Genomic DNA, 24,759 nt, shown 5'->3' on the forward strand with positions numbered 1-24,759 from the left:
CGGTGGTGTGTCATGGTTGATTACTCAGAGGGCTTGAATCGAGTAACCTGATATTTGGCGTAGGTACTAGAATATGAAGAAATACTCAACAAAAGAACTCGGAACAAGCCAAAGCCCACCGACCGTCAGTTCAGCTTAACGAAAGGTGCTGTTTCCAGTTGTTTAGACTGGACGTATCCTCCGAGTTTGGGTCTGAGGAATTAGCGTGAATTATAAGTTTGGAATGAAGCTTGCCTCTCTTATGACAATTATCACATCGTACGTGGCAAGGGTATCCCACGGAAATACAGACGGAAATAAGAAAGGCGTGGAAAGGGTCTCGCTGGTGTTTTTGTTTCCACACTAGAGCCATCCCAGGCGATATTAGCCGTAAATCCCTTATAAAACAAAGGATCTACCACGTCTATGAAACAAGTAGAGAAACCACAACCAAGGAAACTAAGCCAACTGCAGGGAACCCAAACCAAAAAAGAATAAGAATAGTAAAAAGGCCGCTAGCTATATGTCATATTCTGTGGAAAATGTCTGAAATCAAAACTCTACTCTGCAAATGGGTTATTATTGCAGTAACTCTCTTATGGAGCTGTAAAATTTTTGTAAGGATATTTTTTGGCGTGAATGTAACATGGGTTAATTTGTTTAAGCTAGAAATTCGTGGTTTATCCCTGGAAAACGGTTCAGTATCGATAAGATCCATCCGGTTCGTCGTTTATGAAAAGAAACTTATTATCAAAGGTTTACAGATCGACTCCAGCGACAACGCACGTAATGGTAAGTCAAATACAGAATCTCCAAGTGAGGATGAGAGATCAACTCCAAGATCTTCAAAAGCTATCAGTGGCTTTTTCACTTCTAAGTTTCTTTCATTTTCGCAGCACTGGCTCAGTGGGATCTCCGTCATACTTGATGACACAAGACTAGTTAATCTTGATATCGGTATTGAAAAGCTTGGCTTTGTTTTTTCAATTGACGGTTCCAAAAAAAGTGGCTCACTGCGATTCGATTCCTATTTAAGAAAGCTTTGTTGGAATGATCAAATCATTATTGCTGATACCATTTTCATTGTGAATACCAATTTATCAATCGACGAAATAATGTATCCATTAAAAGATGATTTTCAAGTTAGCTTAGACTTGAAATTAGGTGACCTAAACGTCCCCATGAGCTTACTAAATCTATTCATCAATAAAGAAAACGTTGATTTAATGTCCAATGAAGAACTTTTACAAAAATTAAAAGATACAACAAGTGCTGATCAAGATATAAAAGACGAAGATATTATCAGAGCTAGAAACGACCTAATGCATACAATGGGCAAATTCGTGGACCAAATAAAGCCTTTGAAAGAGTTTAACGTTACTATCGACAAACTTCAAATCAAGGATTTCCCTTTAACCAATCATCCAGACTTAATCGGAATGACCAAATATATTAGTTATGACATTTTCATTTCCAACATAAATTTTAATGCAATTAGATTTAAAAATGAGATGCCCGGGTATACGTTAGTTTTTGAAGAACGTGACACTCCATTCAAATTTAGCATCGTCATGGCAAGGTTCAATATCTGTTTGAATATAAATCGAAAGCACCAAAAGCTGACAAAATTGCTAAAGATTGTTGAAATCCCAAACGTTTCAATTTTTGGTGAAACGAATTTATTCTCTCAAAAATTTAGTTATTCTGATGATTTGAAACCAAAGCACCTGGAGAATGCTACCTTTAACATCAAGGGGAACATTTCTTCTTTAACAATTGACATGGATCCGGTTAATATTTCGTTTATCAAATGTTTCCTGTCTAATATTAAAGTTTTCACATCCTCTTGTCCCAAGAATAAAATTCTGAAGGAGAACTCCCACATTAAGTTCTTAAGAAGGCGAAGAATTCTGTTCGATTATTTCAAGTGTTTTTTGCCCTTAATTAATATGAAATTCACCCTTGACGATCCCAAATTTGTCATCAAAAACAAAGATAATTTGATAATAAGTAAGTTTTCCGTCTTCATGATAAGTCATCGCTCTCAGAGGTATATATTAGGAAATGGTTTGAGCGAGGAAAAAGAAAAAACGCAACAAATTTTCTATGAGAGTCTTTGGACTATTGAACTTCTAGACATGAAACTGCAACATATTATTAAGCACCAAAATTATGAACATACAATACTGAGAGTAGATAGCATTGCTATAGAGCAAAACGTTCGACTTCTACCTGAAATTCTGTATGCTGCAGATGGTGACATTGACACATTAATGCTAGACTTATCTGAATTACCAACGATGGTTATGTTGAGCGATTTGGTACATAATTTAGACGGCCAATTAGCAAATGTTGAAGAAAATTATTTCAAGGAGTTTTATGAAAAGTTCGCATCTAATCTTCAAAACATTAAAACCGAATGCTCTAATATGGCCAAATGTCTAAGACAAAAGGACATTCTGCCCAGCGATTTCATGTTCGAACAATTACCTAGTTTTTTTGATTATATCAAAATTAACATTAGGGACATATCCTCTACCTTAGGTGCAAGATCGGTTTTCATGCCAAGAGATGTTTTTTCTTCTATCGATCCCCAAAGTTCAAAGGATCTAATTGATGGCAAGCTAAGAAAATATTGCAATACAATCGAAAAGTTGCAAATCGCCTTTTTTGGCGATAAGACACAGTGGCATAACAAAATTGGTTCTAACCATGCTACCATGGTTAGGTCGGGCCAGCTTACGAACTTCGACAATGCAAGTAAAGAAAAGCCCAAGCACAAATCAAGTATTGCTGATTTAGATGACATATCAACCAGCGATGCAACGGAAGTACATCATCTTTGGAACCTTAACTTGTTGGTAAATGATATAACTACTGAAATAATTGGGGAAACGCCTGAATCGAGCGAAGAGTTGTCTACCAAAACCGTTTCCAAAGTTTCTAACTTATCAATTAAACTATTCCCAGATACAGACTCTTTTAGTGGGGAAGAAAACAGTTCAAAGATCGTTTTACAAATCAATCACACAAGAGGAATGTCGGTAGTATCACTAATGAGCATTTTTTTGGCTGTTTCAGGAATACACACATTAAATCAAATATTTGGACACTGTGTATGCCAAAAGACACATCAATCTAAAACCAAACAATATTTCATTGCACTATCCGAGTCGAAAAAAAAATCGTGTCTAAAAAGTGTAAAGTGGGGCCAACTAAAAGAAATGATAGAAGTAGATTTTTCTTCCGAATTTATGAGTCAAATAGTTGCACTGCCTAACGGTCTTAGAACGAAGTTTGAACCAACTTCCACATTTATCACTATGAAAAACCTCAATGAAATTTCCATTTCAGGTCAATATTTTAGAATGCTGGTGGAATCCCCAACGAATCCAAATTTCTGGGAACGCATGATTAGCATCGATAGATTTAAAGTGCAGATACATATTGACTTACTAAGAGAACAAATGAAAAAATTAGACTCTCTGCAAGACTGGGAAACTTTACAGTCCGCTATAACTCTAGAGAACGAATCATCGCACTTTTCTATACCGCATCAATTTGAAATGTTCAAAATTATCGATAGTGTGCCTAGCGTTTTCAAAAGTATTAAGCAGATGCTATATTCTTTGAAGACATCTAAGAGTGATTTAATTATTTTCCCGCACAAAATTGAAACCCCTCTTTCACTGCCTAAGATCAAGCTAAAATCTAAAAGGTGGTTATTTAGCATTGCCGATGATCCGCTAGAGGCTGAATTGAACACTATCTTTCAGATTGGTTTGCAAGAACAAAGAGAAAGACTTACGAAGTTACAGGAATTCAACAAGCGTATTTCGGAGAATTTGATTAAAAGTCAAAAGAATGTCAAAGAAGTAAAGGATGATTTCGAGGCCGTTGATAATGAAATATTAAAATGTCGTACGGGCTTATGGACAAATGATGGAAGAAGAGTTTTACGTAAATCTGCCACAGATTCTGAAGTACCCCTCATTCCAACACCTTTCAATGTTGATGGAAAAGACAATCACAATCCTGACATACCCCAACTTATCACTCCCGAGGTTGAAAAAGCTTATAATGCTTTACTAGAAAACTTTTCCGATTCGTGGATCAGAAGAGTAAAAGAATACAAAGTCAAGGAACGCCGTGAGTTTGACAAAAATTTTTCTTTTCTATGGGGACTAATTGACTATAACAAACTGCCTAAAGATATTAACAAGAAAGTTTTGCCATTTGCCACTAACCCATTTTTGATGAATTTAATTGTTGAAAATATTGATATCGATATATTAAGACCTTTCTGTGGTATCGAAAATATTCCAAACTTTATTTATGATGTTGGAAAGGGCGTTCCAAAGGACACAGAATATTCAATTATGATACCAATGCACTTGGATGCTAAATTTAGTGAAGTGAGATGGCATTTAAGAGATTACCCATTGCCGTTTGTCTGTATACCCCCATTAAGTTCTACACAAAGTAAAGAAACAATCGCTACAAGAATTCATGGGGATTTCATGATAACTGAGGATATGCTTCAATCGGAAAAGGAATTAAGAACGTTATTTGTACCTTTGATCCCTTCGGTCACTGTCGAGAATACAGACAAGTATTACTCTTTATTTGTACCAAGAACGATGACTAGTGCGAAGATATTCACGAATTTAAATTTTGAAATCAACTCTAAACACACAACGCGAGTAACCTGGGGCGGCTCTTATCAGCCAGCCATTCAACAAACTATGCAATGTTTAGATAACTTTTCAAAGCCCCCGTTAGACCCTTCGATAAAATTAGGATTCTGGGATAAAACAAGATATCTTTTCCATGGTAAAATTAATGTACTTTGGAAAAATAAAGGGAAGTTTGAAGTCTCTTTAAAAGGTGCAAAGAGCCCTTACATGCTTGGCGGCGATTCTGCCGGGTTTATAGTTGGATTTGATGGCAATGTTAATTTAAAATGTAATGAGGATAACGATCCCAAAAAATTTCTATCATGCAGTGCAGATAAGGTTCATTTCAGCATTCCAAATTATTTTGCGAAACCATTGCTAGTATGGTCTAGACCTAGCAGTAACACAATGTTCATACCAAATCAAGAGGAAACTAATCTGCAGCGATACGCTTCATTTTATTACCTATTGAATACGACATCTAGCCGAAATGAAAAGGCGGAAAAGGAATCCATGAGAAAGTCGTTTATCGAAAAGACGGGTATCAAATTATCAGGAGGTATGACCTTGGATATGGGCATTCTTTTTGAACGGTTGGGGTCTAGTTTGGATGAGAGAACTTTTGATTCAAAGGAACATTACTTGACTCGTCTATGTAATCCAATATATGTTCAAGACCGTTCAAAACATGATTCCTATGCTGGCTTTAGAAGCGACTTTATCCATATGTCTTTCGGGTTATCATCCAATTCAAATTCTGCGTACAACGCTATGCAGCTAAGTCCTAATGGATTCAAAGCGTTCTTTACTTGGTGGAAATCATTTTCAGGAAACTTTCCTGTGAGGAGGGGGCCTTTATTTGGTCTTCAGAGCATAAGCCCTAAGTTTGGTGAACATTTGTATACCATCTCTTATCACGCTGACGTCTCACCACTCTTCATTACTTACATGTATCACAATGTTGACGCTGACCAAATTTTACGTAAAAACTACCTAGAGATTGCTGAGTTCGTTGGTTTAAAGGCTAAAGCTTCTCATTTTGTAATGGATTTACACCAAAGAAAAGAGGTTTTGACAGAATACCAAGCTGGATTAAATATCAGGAAGAGAGTTATGAAACTAAAGTTTTTAGCCGGTGATGTAGTATGCCAAGACGTGGATATTCGGGCTATTAGTGGTGAGTTCAACAAATTGAACTATATAGAAGAAAAAGAGGATGCCGAATATGAAATATTTGACAATGATATGACATGGCTTGATATAACCGACTTCCAGGACGCATTTTTCATTAACCCTGAGAATTATTTACCGAAAATCAAGATCATGCCCTTTGCTTTCTCTCCTCAATTTGCTTATCAGAAGAGGGCGAGTTATGGTGACAAGTACCAAGTTGATCCAAAAACTTACAAGCCAATAACGCCCTTTGATAATCGTATCTCACATAACTGTACTCTAGGGCATAACGTTTCTCTACGTACTGATCTAGTTGAAAAGAGGGTTAATGTTTTGAAAAAGTTTCAACAAAGATTGGAAGAAGAATCAGAAGAAATTAAAACGGCGGGAATGTCAAAGGAATATTTAAAGGACTTACTCTCAAAAGCAAAGTTTAGTGTGAAGAACGTCGAAATACTACTAAAAGACTTTGAAGCAATATGCGAGCAACGGGAAACTGGGGAAACCGGACATCCTTTCCATTTCGATTCTTTGAATCTATTGAAGGCTACTAAAAAAACAATGAAACTGTTTGAAAACAGATTTTTCATTTTCAACGTGCTTTTGAAATGGAATGAAGATACAAGGAATGCTATCTTTAAATTTCTTTACTATGCAGACCTAGCCAATGAATTTGCATCATTAGCAAGTGGGAAGGGCTTGAGAGAATTTGAGGATGCAATAAAGAAAAGAGAGACCGTTGAGGAAACAGCCAGCTTGGAAGGAATATCGGAAAGAGAGGGGAAAAGAAACACTGGCAAACAGTTTGGGAGTTGCAATGATGAGGAATTTACCAATGAAAATCTTTTGAAGATGTTTGAGAAGAATATCACAGAATTGTCCTGTAATATTGAGCATATGATACATCATAAGTTCTTTGTACAGTTCGTAACTCCACAAATCCAGTTAACGTCTCTTGAAAATCCAGAAACGTGTGTTATAGTGTCCTCACCATTCTTTATGTTAAAGACGCTTGAGTTTGATGCAAATACCACCACAAACACGTATATGCAAGATATTTTCTTAAAAAGGTATGGTATTTTATTTGGAAATGCGAATGCCTTCTTATTCAATAAGAAGGATTACAAAGAATTTTTTGAGTTGTACTTTGGATCAAGCTCTTATGGCCAGCATAAAAACGAACAATGGCCGCCGTGGCTGGGTTTGGAGCTAGGATTTGAACCTTCTGCATTGGAAAAGAATGCAGTGGTTAAGAATATCTCTGCCTTGCTGCAATATCAAAAGCTGTCACAGTTCTCCGCTAGGTACGATTCCTTAAAAGATAAAATAGAGGATAGCATTTGCGGATACGTTCCCCAAATAAATGTAGAGTTAAATTCACAAGAGTATCTAATGCTTACAAAGATGGTATTGAAATTGTTTGTTTATGTTGAACCCGAAGATGGAGAATTGAGGAAGTATATTGAAAAATTGATAATTGGTTACGACATCTATGATACGAGTCAAATTAAAACATTAGTAAATAATTTACACAATAGCGAACAAATTCTAGCTGTTGTTGAAAAGGAGTTCTTATTTAAGAGGAGCTTATTGGATGATGTCGGCAAAATTGATTTATCCAATGTCCACAACGAAAGAATGCATCAACTTTTGAGGCTGTATATACTAATGAAGGTTTTCACTTCAAACGGAAACAACTGCATTAACCGGACGTTGGTATGGAATATTAAAGTGAATGAAATTATTTTACATCTCTTAGAGAAAGACGATAAACCATTTGTGGATATTGCAGTGGCGAAGCTGAACTTTAATAGAGTCCGACATGCAATGGGACTGAGAAAAAATATTGTCACCGTTAAGATGATGCAAATATTCGACTTGGAGGAAAATGTAAATTACCACTGTTTACTCGGGCCTTTAGCATCTAACACCAATGATTTGGCTAGTTCAAAGGATGACGTGCCATTGGTACAAGTAAGCTGGGACATCGATAAACCCGTAGGTGGTATCAAGGTTATCAAGAATGTTGAGACTACATTGTCGGGCTTGACAGTAAAATTGGATGAAGACAGGTTAATTAAACTATTGGAATGGCTGTCACTAAAAGAGCTGATGTCTGATGAGAATGGAGCAGACGAAGATAGCGAATCCAGTATTTTTGATATGATATCGTCATCATCAGAAGAAGGAAATATTAAATTTTCGGAAGATACAAGTCCTGATTTTAACGAAATGTTAAAAAGATCGAGCGATTACATGATTGTTGAAAATTTGAAATTAAACAGCTTCAAACTTTGCATCAGTTATAAAGGTAAAGGCACAATGAGATTGGCCAATGTGACAAACTTTGTCTTCGATTTCCCAACCTTAAGATTAGCCAATCAAACTTTGAGGCTTGCAGATCTATTACTTGCCCTTAAGAAGGTACTGATAAAGGTTCTAATAAAACACACCGGAAGATTTATTAGTAATAAACTGAAAAGAAACTCTAAAAATAATAAGATGGTTGACGATACTGCTCCACTAAAACAGCTCACCACTTACAAGTCATACACCGAACCTGAAGAGCTTCGTTAGGGTGATTTTATATTATTCTATTTATACAAGAAACCTTTCATAACTTTACGTTTGGTTTTACTCAGATTTACATAGTTGTATTTATGTTTGCTCATTTGTTTTTCTTACCAGAATGCATCAGATATGCAAATGTCCGGTGCATGAAGTAAAATATGGTGACGACAAATATACATAAAAAAAAATATTAGAACTTATGCCAAAAAGAGAAAATTTTTTCCCATGAAGAAAATGGTCTCTAGCGGGATCGAACCGCTGATCCCCGCGTTATTAGCACGGTGCCTTAACCAACTGGGCCAAGAGACCATGAAAACTGTTTGGAGGATTGGACGTTCTAGATTACATACCAAAAGTACAAACTGACGGGCGCGAATAACATGAAAAATCGAATATATTTTAAATTTAGTGCCCTGGAAATGTGGTTGATAAAGTTTTGTGTTGGTAATCATTAGTTTAGTAAGTAGTAACAATCAAGAGTAGGCAGTTCTTTCCTGAAATATATAAACGAGGTATATTACAGACACTGATTGGTTGTATGAAACCCAATGGTACGGCCATCGCTGAGGACAGCAATAATAGGGGTATCAGGTGTAAATCATCTCCTTATATGGTCATTTCTGGTCAATTAATAGATCTATATCTTCATTAACTACCAATTTTGGTTATCTGTATCATAATGAAACCACAGAGATAGTAATACTATAGTACTGTTGTGTTTTTCAGATTCCTATCATATGTGGATAAACGCATATCTGAAATCACCTATTCTATCGAGCTCAAGCTTAGAGACCTGCGGAGTTTGGGATACCTTTTGAGATTCCATTTTCGCCAAAAGGTAATAATATTATGTACAATGATTATACTTCTCATGGACTGAAAAATCGTCAAAAGGAATTAGGTAATATTGCTTAATCATAAATTGTTTTGTCGACTTGTTATATGTTATAGTTCATCGATCCTGTTACACCATCAATCATTGCACTTCAGCTTCCGGTATGTTTAAGCATTCATTGCTGACTTGAATCTGGTCTGATGATTTATATCATCTTTAAAACCGTATATCATACTATTCTAGTAAAATGAATAAGATCCTAATCTGTTATGCTGGTAGCACGCGGACGATGGTTGATTCTTTTTCCAACAAAGCCAAAATGTAACTGTGATATCCATATAACAGTTAAAATGCATTCTGAATGAAAGGCAAATACTAATCCGTAAGATAGGTAGACACGAGTTGGCGACATGTGATACGAAGCACACGAACTTAACTGCTGTAACCGCCATTCTGCAAAAGGAAGAGATCTTCTAAATTGGGTACAAACTAACAGTTCATAAGAACTCTTCATAGCAATTTATGGGCGCGACATACTCCGTATCTGAAACTATATCTACAGGAACATTATCCACTAAAGTTTCGAGAAAGTTCAGACCCCTTAGCTATAACGTTAGAACAATAAAACGGAAAAAAGCATTTTAGGCTTTTCTAGAGTGGAAACGAGGTAAAATTAAACTATTCGGACTTTTTTCAAAGTTTAAAACCTCATCGGTCACCACGAATGATCGTCTGTTATAACCGCTTTATGATAGAAGGCGTTCTTTAAGGCTGGGTTCAAAGGATTGAGCGCATACCAGCTATGCAGTAAGGATGCCGCCCATGCTAGCATTGTTTGATAACAAATGGATGTGACAACGTATAATCTACATCAATACCTTTACACTCACCAGTAATAGAGAGATCCTAAGACGGGTAATAAAGTTGTTTTTTTTTTTGTCAAATAACAAATGGTAAATAAACAAAAGTTGCTTTCGCTGAAATAACATATCAAAGGGGCTAAGACATCAATATACGTTTTATCAACTTCGCCAGGGAAATTCAGGCCTCCTCACTTTTCTTCTCTGCTTTGTTTTTGCATACTTTCAAGCTGGTTGCTCATAAGGTGATATTTGAGGCTTCTTAATCGATACATTAGGACATATAGTCATTGCTCTCTTTGGCTTTTTTTCTCTTTTTTATTTTTTGACATCTGCTTCTATTGTAATATTGATTATCCCCAGTTTGATTTGCAAGCTTATGACAAAGGATATCAGAACGGGCGATTTAGTGTTATGCAAAGTTGGCTCATTTCCACCGTGGCCGGCTGTAGTGTTTCCGCAAAGGCTACTCCGAAACGATGTATATAGGAAAAGAAAATCTAATTGCGTTGCTGTTTGTTTCTTCAACGATCCAACGTACTATTGGGAGCAACCAGGCAGATTAAAGCAGCTGGATCAAGATACCATTCACAATTTTATATCGGAACATAATAAGAATGCAAACCAAAGAGAACTGGTTAATGCCTACAAGGAAGCAAAGAAATTTGACGATTTCAACGTATTTTTGCAAGAGAAGTTTGATGAAGAAAATAGATTGAAGGATTTCAAGGCGTTTGAGAAGAGTGAAGGCTCCAGAATTGTTGCTGGCGAAGATCCTTTTATAGGTCGGACAAAAGTAGTTAATAAAAGAAAGAAAACTTCCATATCTCCCAGAAACGATCCTGAAAGCAAGGAAGATTTGCAGCAGCTAAAGAAAGAAGAAACGAAATCCAACATCCAACTACCCAAAAAGAGGAGACATACAGATGATACAGAAACCAAGCCAGGTGCCAGCGACAAGAAGAAAGTCAAATTAGACTATTCCAGGAAAATTGAGATTTCACTACTATTTCGCCGTAGGATTCAAAGAAACTTAATTCAGAGAGAGACGCCTCCGTCTGCGGGAGATATAAAAGAAACGCATGAGTTACTAAATAGGATTTATGAAAACTCAGATACTAAGAGACCATTTTTCGATTTAGAGGCACTGCGCGAAAGTAAATTACACAAACTACTGAAAGCAATTGTTAATGATCCTAATTTAGAGGAATTTCACCCCAGTTGTAAAGAGATTTTGTTGACCTGGGCTGACCTAATCACGGAACTGAAAAAAGAAAAATCACAAGCATTATCAACACCTTAATAAGAGTAATTATTAAATGGGTTGTGATAGATTAAAGGCTCGAAAAATATTCCCTTTCATTTCATATACAGGTGGTATCTGCTGCCTTAGTTTCATTTTTCCCTCAATGGTAACTACATTAATAAACCATTCAAAAATTGTATTAGTAAGTCATACATAATTGTTACAGGAATATATCAAGTGGACTTTTATAACATGCTGAAAATGTTAGCCACGTTCAAGGCCAAAAACTGAAAACCTGAAGGTGCGCAAGTCGATATTTGTTCCAATTGGTACCAAATTATACACAGACGTAGATACTTACGTAGATATATAAATACTGCGTCGAAAGTTTAAAAAATTGATATTCCTTTTTCAAACTAAAGTAAGGATAAATAAAGTACGAAATTCGGGTTGCCTGCGTAACATTAAAAAAAAGGATCGATACTTTGAACATATGCCACTCGGGAAGATAATGCAGCATCGAAGAAACAGGTCCAAGAACGCTTGGCTATGGAACTTAAAGAACAAATACCAAATGACCTCCTACAACTGATAAAAAGTTCCAAGTACGTCCATGTAGCGACATGTTCATCAAAGTGTATACCATCGGTTTCCTTGATGCATTATATATTCGTTTCATCAGGAGAAACTTTTCATAAACACGAGTATGGTATAGATTCAGATCGTAATGATTACATTATATTTACGGCTTTCGAAAAATCAGTAAAGTTTCGGAATGTTATAGAGAACCCAAATGTCGCTTTATTATTTCATGATTGGATTACTGCTAAAAACTTAACCCTTCGAAAGAAAAGTATACATGACGAGAAATGTTTCTCTGGACAACCAGGATCTGCAAAGTTGAACGATTTTTTACGAGATTTAAACCAAAATGAACTGAATCAAGTAAGTGCCACCATTAATGGTATTGCGGATATAGTCGACCCTGATAGTGAAGAATCCACGTACTATAGGCGGTTATTATTAAAAGCTAACCCAGATGCGGATATTTTTATTCTGGGCGAAGAGACTGCCATAATTAAAGTCAGAATTCACAAAATTAAAGTGTCTGATATGGAAAATAATACATCAGTTTATGGTCAAACCGCAAAACTCGGTTCAACGTAGAAATGAGGGAAAGTATGTGTACTATGACTAGTATATAAAGTATCTATAAACAACGAGAAACATTGGTGTAAGAGTCCATTCGCATAAAAAGAAAATAATGGACGCTGTAAACAGATTACGATAAATAACTCGAAAAATCTACCGAGATCGGCGAAAGTGTTTCATCCGCCTTTTCAATTTCTCTTGAGCGATGAGGTGGTGTTGGGGAATCAGGGGATATGCTTTCATGTAGTGGTTGCATTTCTGGTATGTTTTTGTCTCTTGTGTATGTTTTCATGGGGCTTGAAGTGAATAGCGAATTCGTTCTTCGTATTGGAGACGGTGAAAGGTCAATCTTTAAAGGTTTAATCTGATCATTTTCCTTTACTAGATTCGAAATGGCCCTTCTAGATTTTGTGTATGATGGATCGATGTTTGAAGAATCTAGTAGATTTTCCAAAATCCTATATTTCTCATTCGAGTAATTTAATTCATCCTGTAATGATTGTAGTTTAATTTCCAGAGATCTTATTTTCTCATCTCTTTTCTTGATTTGCCGTTGTAAAAGCATTTCTCTATCTAAATAGAGTGATTGATTCGCATCATTTCCACATGATGCATCAGCACTTATATTTCTCAACTCACTAATTCGTTGCTTATTATATTTTAACTCTGATAATTTTCTTTTGAAAGCATCACTCCTTAAAATCCTCGATTTTGCCGCATCAGTATCCAAATACGAAGGCCGTCCTTGAGAAGGCTTCTTCAAAATTCTTGTCATGTCCCCACAAATATTTTGCATCTTATTCATATTCTCATGATCATTAGAAAAAACATCTTTGATTGTCTGGAAAATCCTAGAAAGCCTCCGCTTAGGAGTCCTCCTTCTTCCACTATTAAGAATTTCCTGATCATTTCTAACTGGTGCCTTTCTCGGTCTCTTTAACAGGCTTTTTCCCGTGGACCGTATATGCTTTCGTTTACTCTTTAATGCAGATCTTCTTCTTATTTCATTGAGCGATCCATATTCACGTTTCCTGCCATCATTTCCTGTTCCAAAAAAGTCCTTCCATAGTCTCTGCACAGATTCTAGCATCCTCACGGTGACGTTACACCCTTTGTTCAATATATCTACGTTTGTATTTAGATGAATATTTTATATTGTTAATTCGCGCATCGTTGTTCTTTAATACGCGTCACGAATTGCTCTAGCGTGTCTTCAAATAAAGCTAACAAGAGGTCTTGAAACACGCCAAGGACAACGTACCAACTGGATTGAATGGGGGTATCTCTCAAACTACTAGGCTGATAAATATGAAGTCAAGAGTCATTCTCATAAACATTGGTTATTTTTTGTCCGATATTTCTTAAAGTATATTCGTACAGCTTTTTTGAATCAAATCTTCAAATAAAAACTGCTCTCAAGTACTACTAACAACACTACAACACTATCGAGTATTAACACTTACAATTTATATTAGCTTTCTTTCTCAGAGGCTTCTTTTAGCAGATACAATTTACAGATATATAGTATTCCGGGTAAAATAAACTCGCCATTGGCGATTTGCTTAATGTTTTTTAAGACTAACCAGCTTTAAAGTAGCGCTCATACTATGGGAGTGATCCGATTAGGACAAGCTACCAAGATTGAAAGCTACAATGGTTTCCACAGAGTTCAAAGTGGCCCTAGGCTGCATAGCAACTCGTTTGGCTGTAATGTGCCTTTTTCCCTCTTTGCAGCAACAATTGGACAAATCTGTAGAATTTTCAACGCCAGTAACTTCATTTAGGTCGTTACAAGAAGGTATATATCTATTGCGGAATAACATTCAAGTGTATAACCACGGAGTGGTCCATCATCCCCCCATTCTAGTTTTATTCCTCTCTCTTTTCGACTCCGACAAATTAATCTCTATCATATACGCTTCACTTGATGGGTTGATTGCGTATCAGTTGACGAAGATGACAAAGGTTTTTAAGAATCTAAAAGTACAAAGCTGGCTACCAGGTCTTCTCTATGCCGTAAATCCCTTGGTTTTATTGTCCTGCGTCAGCCGTTCATCAATCATATTCACAAATTTCGCCATTTCTTCGTCATTATATTGCATATTAACCGAAGGCAATGTCATTCTATCCTCGGTTATGATATCTGTTGCGGGATACTTGTCATTTTACCCTCTTCTACTTTTGATTCCGCTATTGGGTATGCTCAAGAGCTGGAGACAAAGAATGTTCTCCGTCATCGTTTCCATATTATCTTTACTAATTCTGCTATTGTTTAGCTATAATATGCTAGGTGGAGAAAGTTGGTCATTTTTGACACAAGTTTATGGATCTATAATAAGTTTTCAAAAGGTTTTCCCCAACCTGGGTTTATGGTGGTACTTTTTCATTGAAATGTTTGACACTTTCATACCGTTTTTCAAAGCTGTGTTCAATATCTTCATAGCAGCTTTCATAACACCATTTACTTTACGCTACCATAAGCAGCCATTCTACGCATTTATTTTATGTATCGGATGGATTGTTTTAACTAAGCCATATCCATCCCTCGGTGATGCTGGGTTTTTCTTCAGTTTCTTACCTTTTTTTACTCCATTATTCGGTTATTTAAGGTACCCAATCATATCAGCATTATTGTTTCTACACGCTATTGTATTAGCTCCAATTTTCTATCACCTATGGGTTGTTTTAGGTTCAGGAAATAGCAATTTTTTCTATGCAATTTCCCTAGTATATGCTCTGGCTTTAGCGTCTATCTTGGTTGATTTGAACTGGGCAATGTTGAGAATTGAATATGATAATGGTGTACCAAATTTCAAACTAAAAGTAACACAAATTTAACTACTTCCCTTTCTATAAACATATATAGACTAGAAATAAAAAAGAACCTGGGACGTCCATCAAATGAAGTGGGTACAATGAATAAAAAGAGCCGTATTGATTATGCTAGAAGCTTTTGGAAGAGAGCTGCTTTGTTGGGATTTGCAAAATGCCACATTGGAAAGACAAAGTATGTAGCGCTTAGCTGGAGCTCATCAATAACGTGCAGTATACGCAGGTATGATAGACCGCAGATATTGCGTTTTAAATACGGTTATAATAGCAATACCACACTTAGTACTATGTCAATTTCTCCCTCACCAAATATCTTATAAAGAGCTTATTTTTGTTAGGGCTTTCATTAGCTGAAAGCAAAAATAGTATGATAAAACAGCGCAGCTTGAATCATCTGAATTAATGCCTTGTTCGGATGGGTATTTTATCACTCATTCAATCAATTTTTAATTAATATCAAAAGACGCTTGTCGTCAACAACAGACGGAGAAAGAACGTATACTACGTATTTTTAGACCTATCAATGATAATTTTTACAGTTATGGGAGATGGAAAACACACTGAATTGCGTAGCTATGGACACCCATACTGTCTAATTAGCCCTTATTCGTTGTTTTTAGAAAAGTGTAATTGAAATATTACATGATGACTCAATTCAAAGGGTAAGTTGTAACATTATCATTTTACTAGCTGTTCTAAAACAGGTTCTCGACACTTGGATCTGCTGCGAGAATGGTCTAAAAGATAAAAAATTTCTTCTTTATGATCTAAGACATGTGCAAGTTTCTTGTAGGTATTCTGATGCCATATATTGAAGTTTCCATTTAGCCTGTTTATCGTTTTGGGAAAGAGGAGTGTAAGAAATGTAGAAAAGTTCGGCACAATTGCGCAGGAATTTTCTCATATTCATAGCAAAATGACCACGTAACTATTTGATCCCATTTAAAAAAAGCGATTGTATTGGCTGAAACTTTAGATATAGGCGACGATAATGTAGCGTTAAGCTTCCAATTATATTCATCGGATAATCAAGTAGTTATTTTATTTTAGATTCACATCTACTTACATCAGACTTTAAACACATATTTCGAAACTTCCCAATTGTTGCTCTTTTCAATCGCAGGATTAATCAAAACCACTTACACTTGTATAACTTACGCGCTTTGGGCGGTAACTTTTTTTGTTTGAACTATGCAAAGAAAATTACCAATGATCAAAAATTCACTTAATTTGTTAAACCGTGTGAAAGAAAGTAAAATCGAAGATATGAAAAGCGTGGGTTTATTGTCATCTGAACATCTCGTATCGAAAAAAATTGTCTTATCTGCGGGCCTTTTTTAGAAACGACTCTATTTGGCACTAATATCAGAGTTTCAACTCCGTAGTATTTCCTTACTGACTGCTACTATGGTTACCTATTACTGCTGTTTCGTGCAAAAGCTCCGATTGTCAGATTTATCCATTTATAACTGCTATTTCTCTCTCTGCATGAATAGCATTTTTATTCCTTATTCAAATGCTGTACCGTCAAATGAACTCATCCAGCTTTATAAACAAATCATCAAGAATGCTCTAGGTATAGATGCTAGGAACTGGAATTCGGCGGTAATGAATTTTAATTTATAATTGTATAAAAACAAACTTTGGAATACCACGTACTTTTTTTTAAGTGGTACGAACTGCAAAGAAGCATTCAGAAAAACACTTCCGGAGCCATTCCCCTTGAAGAAGAAAGAAACGCTAAGATCAAGTTATTGAATAATTCTGCCCATTTTATTGGAAAAGCACTACAAGCTTATTCTACAAAAGTTGACAAAGAGTGAAAGTTGATAAATACTGAAAAAAATATGGAGATATGTCAACCTGGAGAATTCTCTGCTTTCTAAAGAAGTTCACTATTTTAGACTCACTCGGGTTTTACAGAGGATTCTCAGTGTTCAGGAATTACCATTCCTTCTTAATTCAAGTTTTGTCCATATTTCACAGATTTATGACATCCTGTTCTTTAATCTTTCTCGGATTGTCAAAAGGATTATCAATGCTTATTCCTTACTATTGTTCCTTTCTTATTTGAATTGTATCTTTGCGCTACGCAATTTTGATCTTCTATGTTATCTTCCTTCTATAGGAGGCTTTTTTCTCGAAACACTAAACGATTTCCAAAATCCAAGACTTGAAATAGTGAATATGAAACACAAAATGCTTTTCTTATCAAGTACTATAAATTTTCGAGGAGGTGATTCTGAGGTGAGCTGGAATCACAAAGAAAATGAACAGATGTCATTTTGAGAAAACGCTTTGGAAGAACGGAGAGTATTTCTTTGATGAAACTAATTACCAACATTCTTTGCGCGGAACTTTCGCAATATTTTGTATTCATAGAATAGTTACCTGAATTACCAAATGTCAAACTGTGGCCATAAAATTCGGGAAGCGCAGTCACTCTCTACCAATGATCCATCAATATAGATAAAAGTATTTAACAGCTACTGTTTCTCAAATAGATATATGAGCTTCCAATTAACACTTTAAAAACTGTAACAAAAGAAATCAGCGTCATCTATTAGTTTCCATATCCCTTTTCTTATTTCGAACAAGAGAACATGGTGCCTAGGCATCAAAGATTTCTCCTTGGACACTGCCTTGTCATCTGTTCCAGCTCCCCTTACCATTAATTTATCCAAATTACAAGTGTAATCCAATATGTTTGTTTTCGTTTCCTTACTTAAGTCTCCCTTGAGCTGCACGTATCTATTTCAATAAACTTGGCGGTAGTATACAGGATCGTGAACCTACGGCTGCGCACGACTCCTAGCACATGATCTCTTTTTCATTCTTCGGTTTGGAAAAGAAATTGTATTATTTTTCCGTGGAAACCGTATGGAGCATATTAAACAAAAGGCTTAGACAATGAGTTTCTGAACGAGGGTCCAAATCTCAAATTCGGATATTCTCTTTGCCCAGAAACGGAAACATCACAGGCACGCAAAAGGGTTTTTCAAGGCACCTCGGTAAGTCTATAATTGGCATTCCCACATTCTACGCATACGAACACACATAGGCGCCAAAAAAAACAATACCATCGCATACGAAACCTATGAGAGATACGTGCATCGTTCAAGAACAAGCGCATCTCCATAATAATGATGAAACGGTACGAAAGATNGGGCATCAGTGAGCGATTCGTTTGAGTAGTGATGACCGGTGAAGGAATGTGTATAAATAGAGCTGCTTTGACTACATGTCCTTGAGAATATGCCTTCTCTCTTTTCTTTCCAGGTAAGCTTATATCACCACTAACAAACAAAACAAATACAATGGTCAAATTAACTTCAATCGCTGCTGGTGTCGCCGCCATCGCCGCCGGTGCCTCCGCAACTACCACTCTAGCTCAATCTGACGAAAGAGTCAACTTGGTTGAACTGGGTGTCTACGTTTCCGATATTAGAGCACATTTGGCCCAATACTACCTGTTCCAAGCCGCCCACCCAACTGAAACATACCCAGTCGAAGTTGCTGAAGCCGTTTTCAACTACGGTGACTTCACCACCATGTTGACCGGTATTGCTCCAGACCAAGTCACTAGAATGATCACTGGTGTCCCATGGTACTCCACCAGGTTGAGACCAGCCATCTCCAAGGCCCTATCCAAGGACGGTATTTACACTGTCGCCAAATAGAGACGGACGCCTTTACGAAAAAGATTCCATAGACATTACAAAGAAAGTAACGAATATTAAAAAATAAAAAGCCTTTTTTTTTTTTGATAATACAAATACAGTTAACTATATAAATGTATATTAATATTATAAACCTATTTGATTAATGACAATATGTAGATACAACAAGTCCAGAGACTAATCTCCCCGTACGAAGGTAGCGTACACTATTTCCAAAAGGAAAAACAGAAACCCAAAACATGTGGGGTCCGTACCCTTTTATCTTTCCCATAGAATGGGTAGCTTTTTTTCTACGGCGGGGCCTGGAGTCGTTGCTCGTGAGTCAATTAGTTTTACAATTAAGGTTTGTAGATCAGGGTTTACTCGAACTACCCACCCGTCATTAAAATAGAACCCTCATGTTTTATATTATCCCGTAAATATTAATATTACGACACCGGATAAGATACTCGTATGTATCTAATGATAAGAAAATGAAGGGAGATGTAAAACAAGATGGGTTTAGGAAGTAATAATTGGTGTCGTGATAGGGATATTAAAAAGAAAGGGAATTTAGCTTATGATAGCAAAGGTAACCAATTTTAGTCATCGATGTAATGAGGATTCGATATCAAACCGTAGCATGGTTTAGTATGTTGTGATAATTGTATTTTAGGAACACTGGTACTATAATCTACGTGATTATAGAGTATATACGATGGAGCATGAATACAACGAAATGGTATATTTTCAGGTTCTGGTCGAAGCCTAAAGTAAAATCAGTATCAATGTTGGTGTTGGGATGACATGGTAGATCAAGATTGTTTAACTCTTACTGTAATTCCACTTTAAACGGGATCAGTGTAAACACGTGAAATCTAGTGATTGTAGATGCGGTTTTTCACTGTTGAATAAAAAGTCGGGAAATTCACACCACTGTAGAAAATTTCTTAATCTACAAAACAGATAATTAAATGGTGCTATATATATATCTATCTTGTATATAAGAGAGAATGGATATTCAGTTTAGCAAGTTTTCTCTTATTGTAGCTAATCCTCTCTTCTGCCTACCATTCTCAAAATTACTTTCATCTAACCATTGCTCAAAAGTTTTGCGAATGTCTACCCATTCTTTGTCTATTATTGAAAACCATTGAGTATCGCGAGTCCGACCCTTATATACCACCACTTGTCGAAACGTACCCTCATATTTAAACCCTAAGCGCATTGCCGCCCTGCTTGATGGCCCATTCAAACTATCACACTTCCATTCATATCGCCTGTATTGTAGATCATCAAATACATATTTCATCAAAAGGAATTGAGCTTCAGTTGCAATAATCGTCTTCTGTAATTCCGGTGAAAAAACCACATACCCAACTTCAAGTGAACCGCTGGCTTGATCGATTCTTATTAGGCATAATGTACCAACAGCACGTTTAGTCTCTTCATTAATAATTGCGAAAGGCACGGTATCTTTAGTTTCATTAAGTTCATTAATAAATTCCAAATATTCCTCCAAGTTATTGAATGGTCCCACAGGTAAATACGTCCATAATTTTTCGCCCGCTTTACCATAGGTATTAAAAAGTTCTGGCCCATGCTTTTCTCTATCGAGGGGTTCTAGTCTACAGTAATTGCCTTTCAATACAACTTTCTCTGGGAAGGCCCTTGTTGTCCAGCCTTCGACGTCGGCACCAACTTCTTGTCCAAATTTGTTTAAGATCGCCATAATTATTCTTACTAAATAGCTGTACTTCCAAGTTCAGAGGTACGGAAGCTACCGTAAAACCTCTGTCATTCTATTTTTATATCAATAATTGTTTATCAACCTCTTATCAACCTTCACAGTACCTTCGAATATGAGTCAAAAAAAAAAAACTCCCATTATGAATCAATGAACAAAGAAAATATCACGTGCACAAAAGATCCTACATAATCTGTGTCGCTAGCGAAGTAGTTAAATCAGTAGGTGTATTCCTAGGTATTCTTTCAGGTGCATGATTTAGTACTAGATTTGCGTACTTTGCAAGTTTTGGGAAAAGGATATTTACTTGGTAAGACCTTGGGATTTAATTGGATTTCATTGCACCGTTATTGTTAATTTTGTAGTAAGGGCCACGAATTTTTGACTCACATTGGATCTGCTTTTCTTTTTTTTGTTCTATACTAATTGATATATGCAAATCAAAGTTGCATATATCAGTATTCTATAAAAGTAATAAACTAAAAATTATGTAAAGATATTCTTGTTCGTTTTTCTTTTATCAATTTTATCCGACTTTTTTATAATCTTTAACATGTCTGAAATACTTCTTTAAAACTATAATCGCCAATAAATTTATCTTATAGACGAGAAGCACTTTTCAGTCATCGATGTGACCACATCTACTGCCTATAGCATTTCACTTTCACTATTATAGCATATACCATTCTCGTAACCAATGTGTTGTTGTAATTGTCCACAAGGCATATCCCAGATATACTTATATGGCCCGTTTCTACTTCGCTGAAGCCTCACATCAAAAGAACAATCTTGAGATAGCTTCAAAACCACACACATCGCTGCAGTTATCTCAAATCTTTCATCACTGATGCAATAGTTAAGTGATGAAATCACATCATTATTAACAGCTGTGTTATTATAATCAGGGCAAGCTGAGTTCGATGCAAATATATATTCCCATTCAGTGCCGTTTCTTTCGAAATTATAGAAATTGCTTTTTTTTAGGTAGTTCTTCTGGCTTGATTTGATCTTATTCATGCTAAAGTAATTCACAGTTAGCAACAATTGGTAAAAAACATTCTGTAGCAGTGTCCGCATACTATAATAAAGCTCCTTGTATGCTTGCAAATTAACAAAAGTTTCAAGGGTGTTATTAAAGGCCTCAGTAGCATTGGTGATAGTATCTGAATACGAAGAATTCTTCCTATAATCACATGCATTATTACTTAAAATACTTTCAGTTGAATAATTCATTGAAAGAGCATTTTATTGACCAAATACCGCAGAATTTGCCGAAGTGCTATTAATTTGCATACTATTATTAGAGAGACTTACACCTTCAATACCCTTTTGCATACTATTTTCGAGACACGCATAGCTGCCCAATAGAAACGTACCTAGAATACATAGCCTGAATAAGGGATATATCATTACGAGTCGAGTGGTCTCTTTAAAGAGGGTATGTATTTTGTCAATGTGCAGGGGGTTTATTATATTAAATTTTAAGCTACAGACTTAAATTGAATATAATATTCTTGATTCTGTATTACGGCTCTAAATTAAAAAACTCGTCGAAAAAAAAATGGATAAACCTTGCGTAATTCTATATATATTGATGAATATATTTATCTTTCGTTTGAAACTGAGTTATTGGATGAAGAAAAATACATTTACACAAGCAACTCTGACGATGATGAGCATATTTTGTTCTAAACCTCTAAATAAAGTACATTTACTTCCATCATAGGCAACACTTGTCTGCAAGCCTCCACATGGTGTATCTCAAATATTTGTGTATACTTTACTCCAGGATCTTTGGAGTCTAGCATCCACATTGCAAGCACTTCTATGGTCCATCCGAATATGCATTGCCATTTTATGGTGATAGTCTGAATCCTTATATAGTTACGTAGAATATACACGCAATTTCACTTGCTGAAGCTGTAGTGCCACAGTTTTTAGCATTTTCATCCTTGAAAATAGCTCAAGCAAATTTTCACTGACCACCATTCTTGGTAAGAACATCAAAACCACTTCCATCGCACGAACCTTTCTTCGATCCCTCCTTGATATTATGAGAAAGATTATTTATGGAAATGGTTAAATCTGCAATAAAACTATTGGCGCTATCAGCAAGGTTGTATAAAGAAAAAATTCTTTAATATGAAAAGAATTACAGAATCATTATACCACCAATCACCATCATCCTTTTTTTTAAAGTGTTTCAAGGAAGATGTGTTGTTATGTTAAATGTGATAACCCAAAAGCATGATACGAGTAATGTTTCAGTATTGTTTCAGTAATGTATTACACAAGAAGAACATATAGTGGCAAACCTCCAATCCACTAGTCCTTAAGAAATTCTAGTTTCTATGCACAAAAAGTAGTAATCCTACGTATCTTATATTTATATTATATATAGAAAGGTCCAATAATCTCACTACATTATGACATATAAGCTAGATTGTACGTAATTCCTTACGTCAACAAAAATTAACTGAAGAAGAAGCTAACCATAAAAAAAAAGTTCAAAAAGTACAGTGGAAGGGATATATTTCATTGCTGCTTCCCTTTCAGGAAGGTGATTTTGAGTGCAACCTTCCAAATTTGAACGTAATTTTGCTCCTGAGCATTTTAAAGCAAAATGCACTAAGTCTTCTTTCCCGTATAGTAAGTCCAGTCGATAGGGGTAGATCTGAAAGTTTCCATATAGTGATAATTTACTGCGCACTATCGGTATAAGGGAATAGCAACGGCATTAATTATCATGCCATTAATAAAAAATTCTGACGCATTAGACTTAATTGTTAAGCCCCAAGTTCTATCAAACTCTCAACAGAAACCAAGGAGTCGAGAAAATCCAGAGAAGTTGTAAATATTTTTGCTGACTGGAACGCGTAGATAAAGTTTCTTTTCCATTCAAAATGATATTATGAGCATTTTTGACCTAGAACAACTGTAAAAACAGCAAGGTTACGGCCGCGAAATTTTCTCACCATACTGATGGAAAGTTGTTTTGTTCTGAAGTTGTGAGTTTTTCATTGAACTGTTGCGAAAAAAAAATCCATACAGAAGTGTACCCACTGTTCTTCATCCTTACCTTTTCAGCTGCACACATGTATGCCCCTTACTTTAAACGATTTCTTTCTATTTTGCATAATGGCTGCCTCGGAGTATTACGGTGATTATTCCGATGAGTATCTCGCCAACTTTGCTTAAAGCGTGGAGCTCACTTGTCTTCTCCCACCAACAGAAGAGAATTTTATTGCTCGCATAATTTCTTGCCCACGGTTGCAGAGTGCCAGGCCAGAAAGACAAATTAAATATTCGAATGAACATCCCCATAGAATACGTATATATATATATGCTGCTGGTTTCTTTGTTTCGCTTGGGTTTTGGGACCACCATTCGTTAAATCACTACACATATGAAGTACTGCGAACTCGATTTATCAGGGCAGTGGCTGGATACAGTATATTGTGAAAAAGACTTCTCCGATTTTGTCTTCGTAAAGTTTCTAAATCCTTCACAGTTTGAAGAGAAGATATATTGCTATACTTTACATATCACAAAAAGAACACTAGAAAACAAGAGATTGCTTTTGTATTATGAAGATGAATTTAAGAAACATGGTCACGATGTCAATGAGCTTATTGGCGACGGTATGATCTTGCGTTCATGCTGGAACCCTCGACAGTAACCAGACCGAGATTTATGAGTATGCTAACTCCGTTGTGGACTCGGTTGATTTTGCAGCAAACCAACGATACTTCAATCTAATCATAACTGAATTCAATGGTACTACTATTGGCTTCGATACAAACGTTACCAACATTAACATTCTTGACGTCGACTATTCCTTTCTTCTCCAACAAGTCAACCAAGAAATGCAAAAAAGAGGAAAAGGGTGTCTCAATGCAAGATATCGTATCTCGACTGGTGGCTGTACTGATTGCGGTAAATCGCTCGGCTATTCGTCTGCACACAATTGCAACGGAAAGGGCTATTTCATGCATCAATACATGCACGGAGAAAAATGGTCATGTCTGT

The 24,759-nt window shown here is 36.1% G+C and overlaps 8 protein-coding genes and 1 non-coding gene across 9 annotated transcripts; 6 read left to right on the plus strand and 3 right to left on the minus strand.

Moving 5' to 3' along the window:
* Positions 1-521: 521 nt before the first annotated feature.
* On the plus strand, positions 522-8,405 carry FMP27 (Fmp27p; the record flags this gene model as incomplete). Its single annotated transcript, XM_018366995.1, has 1 exon — positions 522-8,405. The coding sequence occupies one exon, from the start codon at positions 522-524 to the stop codon at positions 8,403-8,405; it is 7,884 nt and encodes a 2,627-aa protein (XP_018220834.1).
* A 229-nt stretch (positions 8,406-8,634) lies between these two features.
* Positions 8,635-8,708, minus strand: DI49_3948. Its single transcript has one exon. It is a non-coding gene; the product is annotated as a tRNA-Ile (tRNA).
* A 1,765-nt stretch (positions 8,709-10,473) lies between these two features.
* Positions 10,474-11,397, plus strand: PDP3 (Pdp3p; the record flags this gene model as incomplete). The annotated part of the gene is made up of 1 exon (XM_018366996.1): positions 10,474-11,397. One exon carries the CDS (start codon positions 10,474-10,476, stop codon positions 11,395-11,397), a length of 924 nt encoding a protein of 307 aa, XP_018220835.1.
* A 492-nt stretch (positions 11,398-11,889) lies between these two features.
* DI49_3950 (pyridoxal 5'-phosphate synthase) lies at positions 11,890-12,507 on the plus strand (the record flags this gene model as incomplete). The annotated part of the gene is made up of 1 exon (XM_018366997.1): positions 11,890-12,507. The coding sequence occupies one exon, from the start codon at positions 11,890-11,892 to the stop codon at positions 12,505-12,507; it is 618 nt and encodes a 205-aa protein (XP_018220836.1).
* A 115-nt stretch (positions 12,508-12,622) lies between these two features.
* On the minus strand, positions 12,623-13,582 carry NBP1 (Nbp1p; the record flags this gene model as incomplete). Its single annotated transcript, XM_018366998.1, has 1 exon — positions 12,623-13,582. One exon carries the CDS (start codon positions 13,580-13,582, stop codon positions 12,623-12,625), a length of 960 nt encoding a protein of 319 aa, XP_018220837.1.
* A 563-nt stretch (positions 13,583-14,145) lies between these two features.
* Positions 14,146-15,330, plus strand: GAB1 (GPI-anchor transamidase subunit GAB1; the record flags this gene model as incomplete). The annotated part of the gene is made up of 1 exon (XM_018366999.1): positions 14,146-15,330. One exon carries the CDS (start codon positions 14,146-14,148, stop codon positions 15,328-15,330), a length of 1,185 nt encoding a protein of 394 aa, XP_018220838.1.
* A 3,311-nt stretch (positions 15,331-18,641) lies between these two features.
* PAU4 (seripauperin PAU4) lies at positions 18,642-19,004 on the plus strand (the record flags this gene model as incomplete). Its single annotated transcript, XM_018367000.1, has 1 exon — positions 18,642-19,004. The coding sequence occupies one exon, from the start codon at positions 18,642-18,644 to the stop codon at positions 19,002-19,004; it is 363 nt and encodes a 120-aa protein (XP_018220839.1).
* A 1,000-nt stretch (positions 19,005-20,004) lies between these two features.
* Positions 20,005-20,715, minus strand: DI49_3954 (uncharacterized protein; the record flags this gene model as incomplete). Its single annotated transcript, XM_018367001.1, has 1 exon — positions 20,005-20,715. The coding sequence occupies one exon, from the start codon at positions 20,713-20,715 to the stop codon at positions 20,005-20,007; it is 711 nt and encodes a 236-aa protein (XP_018220840.1).
* A 3,421-nt stretch (positions 20,716-24,136) lies between these two features.
* Positions 24,137-24,409, plus strand: DI49_3955 (uncharacterized protein; the record flags this gene model as incomplete). The annotated part of the gene is made up of 1 exon (XM_018367002.1): positions 24,137-24,409. One exon carries the CDS (start codon positions 24,137-24,139, stop codon positions 24,407-24,409), a length of 273 nt encoding a protein of 90 aa, XP_018220841.1.
* Positions 24,410-24,759: the final 350 nt, after the last annotated feature.

The sequence above is a fragment of the Saccharomyces eubayanus genome, chromosome XII, assembly GCF_001298625.1.
Source record: "Saccharomyces eubayanus strain FM1318 chromosome XII, whole genome shotgun sequence".
Lineage (NCBI taxonomy): Eukaryota > Fungi > Ascomycota > Saccharomycetes > Saccharomycetales > Saccharomycetaceae > Saccharomyces > Saccharomyces eubayanus.